This window comes from Egretta garzetta, unplaced genomic scaffold, assembly GCF_000687185.1.
Source record: "Egretta garzetta isolate BGI_Z169 unplaced genomic scaffold, ASM68718v1 scaffold60, whole genome shotgun sequence".
NCBI classification, from domain to species: Eukaryota; Metazoa; Chordata; class Aves; order Pelecaniformes; family Ardeidae; genus Egretta; species Egretta garzetta.
In genome coordinates this window covers 1,317,380-1,322,425 of record NW_009258269.1, presented here as the reverse complement: position 1 = coordinate 1,322,425, position 5,046 = coordinate 1,317,380, and the positions used below count along the sequence as shown (strand labels likewise).

Sequence of the window (5,046 nt, the reverse complement as noted above, 5' to 3'; positions counted from 1 at the left end):
CATCAACAACAAGAAGTCAATTTAAATAAAGCAGTTCATTTTGTTTTTCAAGTCACAATAAATCCCTAACAGCTTTTCCCCAGCGTTTGCCATCTAGTCTTTTATTCATTTTTTTTATTTTTATTTTTTTTTTAAACACAATGTACAAAAATAGAGCTTCTTCCTTATTTTTAATGTAAAAATATTCCTCTGGTGCAGTTTTTTTTTTTTTTTGTGGTTTATTATTGTGACACTGGTTTTGTCTGGTTTTAACTGGGGTTGGTGGGTCGTATTCTCTTAGTCCTCTTGGTGACTGTTGTGTACTTGAAGGGTTTCTGTATCTCCACTTGCCCCTTTGGGTACCTCTTCATAAAATGTACATCTTGCTGGTTTTCCCGGGTCTTGGGCCCTTTCCGTGGCCTCCCTTTTTTGGTGAATCCAACATACCAGCCGGAATATTTTGCTGACATCAGTGCCGTATAGTTGTTTTCTAGGACTTTTTCAATGAAGACACACTCCTTGCTGGTGCCATCAGGCTGAGAAGGGGAAAAAAAAAAAGAAAAAGAAGAAAAAAAATCATTATCCAAATGCAAACTCAGTGACCAAAACCCAATTTGGCATAAATAAAATCATCACATCTGGACCTTGGTTTTTGGTTCAAACATTGTTAATAGGAGCCGTAACAAACATCAGCTGAAACAGAAATGAATGTAAGAAAAGCACGGAAGCGTGAGGTCGTCATTTCGGTTTTTTTCTTTAAACACTCCTATCCGAGGAGAGAGAGATTTCTCAAAGACAACCGTTCAGTTTATCCAGTCCAGCCCCTTCAACTACAAGCAAAGCAAGACATTTAGCGTGGCTTTTTCCATTGGTGAAGGCAGATGAACTGAGCTCATGCCAGGGAAACCTCATACTTAATCAGAAAAAATTAAAACAATCAGAATCTCATATGGGCCAAACAACAGCGTTGCCACTTCTACTGCTCACTTCGATATGTTTTCCAAAATACCTTACGGGTTTGCATCCATAACCGCCCAAATCCCACTAACATCACTACACGCCTTAGTCTGAGCTTTCCCGGTGCTTTGAAAACTCCCCCGCAGCATCCCAGGCGCGACACCTGGCAAATAAACAGAGCTCGGAGCTCCGGGGATCAGCCGGAGGGGTGCCGCAGGCGCCAAGGTCCCCGACCCCACTCCACTCCCCGAATCCAACCAGTTATCTCGGAGCCGCATTGCAGACACCAGGCTTGGCTCCAGCTCGCATCCCTGAGCAACAGCACAGCAGAAAGGGCCGTTTCCAAGCCAGAGTGACTCCCCAGACGAGCCAGCATCCCACTGGCATCCCAGCGATCCCGATGTGACTGCAGGTGGAGGGCCTTGGGGCAGCAGTGTCCTCAGCCACCAGACCCACACCAGCTCCACTGTCAGAGGGGGTGATGGAAGAGGGTTTCGTTTCTGCTGGCAGGGGGGATGTGGTCCTTCCCTTCTCCCCACCTTTCAATCTCAACCCAAAAGCAGCCACCCAGAGCTCAAGTCCCTGGCTTAGGAAACCATGTCCCTAAACGACCTTCTTCCTCGCAGAGGAAGAGGATTAGAATCATAGAATCATAGCATCATAGAATCACTTTGGTTGGAAAAGACCTTTAAGATCATCGAGTCCAACCTTTAACCTAACCCTGCCATCCCACCACTAAACCCTGTCCCTAAGCACCTCATCCATCCTTCTTTTAAATACCTCCAGGGATGGGGACTCGACCACCTCCCTGGGCAGCCCATTCCAGAGCCACGGGCTGCTAGCTCCCCAACCCCAATTGGTTTGCCATTTTGACAAACAGGGTGTATTGGCTTTGCATGGCAAGGTTTTGGTAATGGGGGGGCTACAGGGGTGGCTTCTGTGAGAAGCTGCTGGAAGCTTTCCCTGTGTCCGACAGAGCCAATGCCCGCCGGCTCCGAGCCCACCAACAGTGGTTCGGCACAGACAAAATTATTCCCACCTATAATCTTCAACCAGAAAATAGGTTTTGCCCTTTAACGGCTGAGTTACTGGTTCTGCACCTAGAACGTCATGCATCGTTGTGTGCACCGGCACTTTGTTTTATGGATATTGGGGAGTAAATACAGGCTCGCTTCAGGCCTGGATGTTGTCTCTGGGCATTTTTATGGATTTCAGACAGGGATATGCGCAGTATGGAGCATCGTACAGAACTTCATCTAACACTCAGCAAAGCCTAAGGAAGGATTTCCATCGTAGTATTAGCCCAACCCAATGCCCCACTGAAGTCAAATAATGAGTTTTTCAGTACTGCAGGCCTGTGCTGTGTTTACTGTTAAACTCTCCCTGCACAAACTCAACAGTATCAGACCCTCTCACTCTTTGGCCATTTCACTTATCCCACCCTGGGGGGCCAGGAAAGCCACAGCAGCGTGACCAGCCCAGCACCTGCAGTGGTGGCCGGTCCCAGGCTGCATGGCTCTGCTCGGGGGCTCCTCTGGGCACGACGGCCAGGGCGAGGAGCCCAGCCCCGCACACTTACCACCCCTTCTCCAAGGCTGGGGCAGCCTGCTCTTTCCTAGAAGCCTTCCAAAAATGTCCTGCACAATCACAGCTGAGTTTGGCACAGTTTGTGGGAAGGTCAGGGATCGTGGGACAGGAGGGAAGTCCCCCGGGCTGAGCTGGCTCAGGCTTCCCTGCATGTCTGATCCGCAAATCACCTCGTACGAGCTGCAAATGGAGCTGTGAGATGGGAACCATCAGGCACGACAACCCAAGCTGGAGTCACACAGGCAATGACAGGGGAGAAGCTTCGTCCTCGCCAGCCTCCAGGACCAGCCATCCCTCCCTGGCTTAATACCTCTAGCAGAGCTTCAATTCAAGCAGTGCAACAACATGTGATGTTTACCCTAAAATCGTTAATGCCCCATCCTGCCCAAAGGGTTTCATTACCGCAGGTAGGTCCCATTAAAAGGTGGGGAGATCACGGCGACTTCTGCACCAAACACGCAGGGCCAGCTCTGCCGTAGGACCGGCAACCTCCGTACCCGGCTAGGCACAAAGGTCCTAATTTTATCATCTACATTTGGTAGCTCACAAACGCTTTAATGAACGGCAGAACTGGGCAAAGCTCAGTGGTTCCAGTTCCTGGGGGGGTCATTCTCCGAGCCCTGGGTTTGATCAAAGCCACATGAGTAGGGAAGGGGGAAATCAGTTAACACCACGGGGTTCCACCAGGTTTCAATGGGAAGCCATAAAACCAGCCCCAGGTTTCCCAGGGCTCAGCCCACTGCAAACCCTTCCCCAGTGAATGGAGGATTTTTAAACAATACCATGGCTGAGTTTCAAATCCACCCAAACCCAGGTGCTGGTGAACCGACTGGATCCATACCGCAGGGGGAGCAGGTAATTGGAAGGGCCGTTTCCCCCACGTCTGGGTCCTGGATTTGAGCCCTGACCTTGTTGCTAGGAGAATGAAGGCGTTTTCATGCAATTTGGGAGGTTTCCGCTTGTACTGCAATGTCAGTTTCTCATGGAAAATGAAGACTGGAATGAAAAGAAAATGTGTGTGTAGGAGGAGGAAGTTATTCTATTAATAACAAAAAAGTATTTACTTATACCTTCAAATTTGCCGACAGAGCCTAAGACGGAGACAGGAGGTGGAGGAATAACAAGGTGCAACTTCAGGCCAACCTCAGGGCTAATTTGAAGTAAACAAGGTGCATGAGATAAAATAACTCTGTTCTGGAAGAGGAAGAGCTAAATGATTTGATAACATGAAATTGCAATAACATTTACAAGTACCTCAAGATAAATCAGGATAAAGACCTCACTTCCCCAAACAGAGCATTCCTGTGCGTGCTAAGACACGTCAGAGACAGACAAACGATTTTCAAATGCTTACAAGGTGATTTTACAGCATCTGGTATAATCCCCAATAGAACAAATCACTCACATGCGTTACCTACACCATGGAGAGCTGAGCCCATGGTAATCTATTAGGGGAAAAAAGCAATTTATGAGGGTTTTCAATAATTTTTAAGTGTCACCTTGTTTTCACAAGGTGCCCATCACTTTAAGGTCTAATCACGCCCCTACTTAAATGGCAGCAAAACGCCCACTGGGTCCGACACCCATCCCCTCCAAAAGAGAGGAGGATGGAAGAGAAAAGGGAGACAGCTTGGGCCGAGCATCACTCCCCGCTCCAGCTTCCCCGGGAGCTCCTGGTGCAAACGCGTGCTGCGATACGGGGCTGCACGCTCTGCACCGACGTCAGCCCGGAGATGCTGCCAAGCCACATTTCATACATACTCAGCTGTCAGGGTGCACCTTGCAGAGCGCTCGCCCATCAAAACGTGGAGGTTTATGTTTTGAACTGATTCTTTAAAATAAAGAAGGGTTCTTGAAAGCCTTGGAGCTGGTGCAGGAGCCGCCCAGCCAGGCTGGCCCTGCCACACGATGGGGGAGGACCCGCACCCAGCCCTGCACCCCTATCAGACCCGCAGGGGCTTTGCAGCCCTGGGGCGTCCCGCACGTGTTTCAGGGGATGAGCTGCTCCCGCGTTTTGCTCACCGCTGTCCCGCAGGGAACATCCCCAGCCAAGCCCCCTGCTCAGAGCAGGGTGAGAGCCGCCGCAGAGGCACAACTCTGCTCCTGCGAAAGGCACGTGCTCTCTTCAAGTTGGCACCTCCTTGTACCTGCGATGAGCCGCCCCCCAAAATCACTGATTTTGCTCCCGGGAGCTGCTGCCTGCCCCTGTGAAGAGGCCACGCCACCGCAGAGGCGACAACTTGCAGCTCAGTTCTTTGCATAGAAATAATTCGGAGTGTTTTCGTTTAAACACACCCCTAAGAGCCGTGGGAAGATGCAGTAGCTGTTAGGCAGACTTCTGATAAACATCTTATAAAACGCCTGGTCTAAACGCCACCTTCCAGAGAAACCCCTCGGGCATCACTCGGGTCTGTGCAGAGGCGAGGGCAAGCAGAGCTGTGCCGGTAAAGCCGGGGCAGCACGATGCGCTGGCTCCGGTGGGGCGTTTGGGGAAGCCAAGGGCTGGGGACCAGCCCCGGACAC

General features: G+C 50.3%; 1 protein-coding gene across 1 annotated transcript in view; it reads right to left on the bottom strand.

The window, feature by feature from the left end:
* Nucleotides 1-248: 248 nt before the first annotated feature.
* The window catches only part of FGF18 (fibroblast growth factor 18), a 50,777-nt gene continuing 45,979 nt past the window's right edge, over nt 249-5,046 (bottom strand). The window contains 1 exon segment of the mRNA XM_035889078.1: nt 249-515. Within this exon segment, the coding sequence (XP_035744971.1) occupies nt 249-515 (267 nt within the window).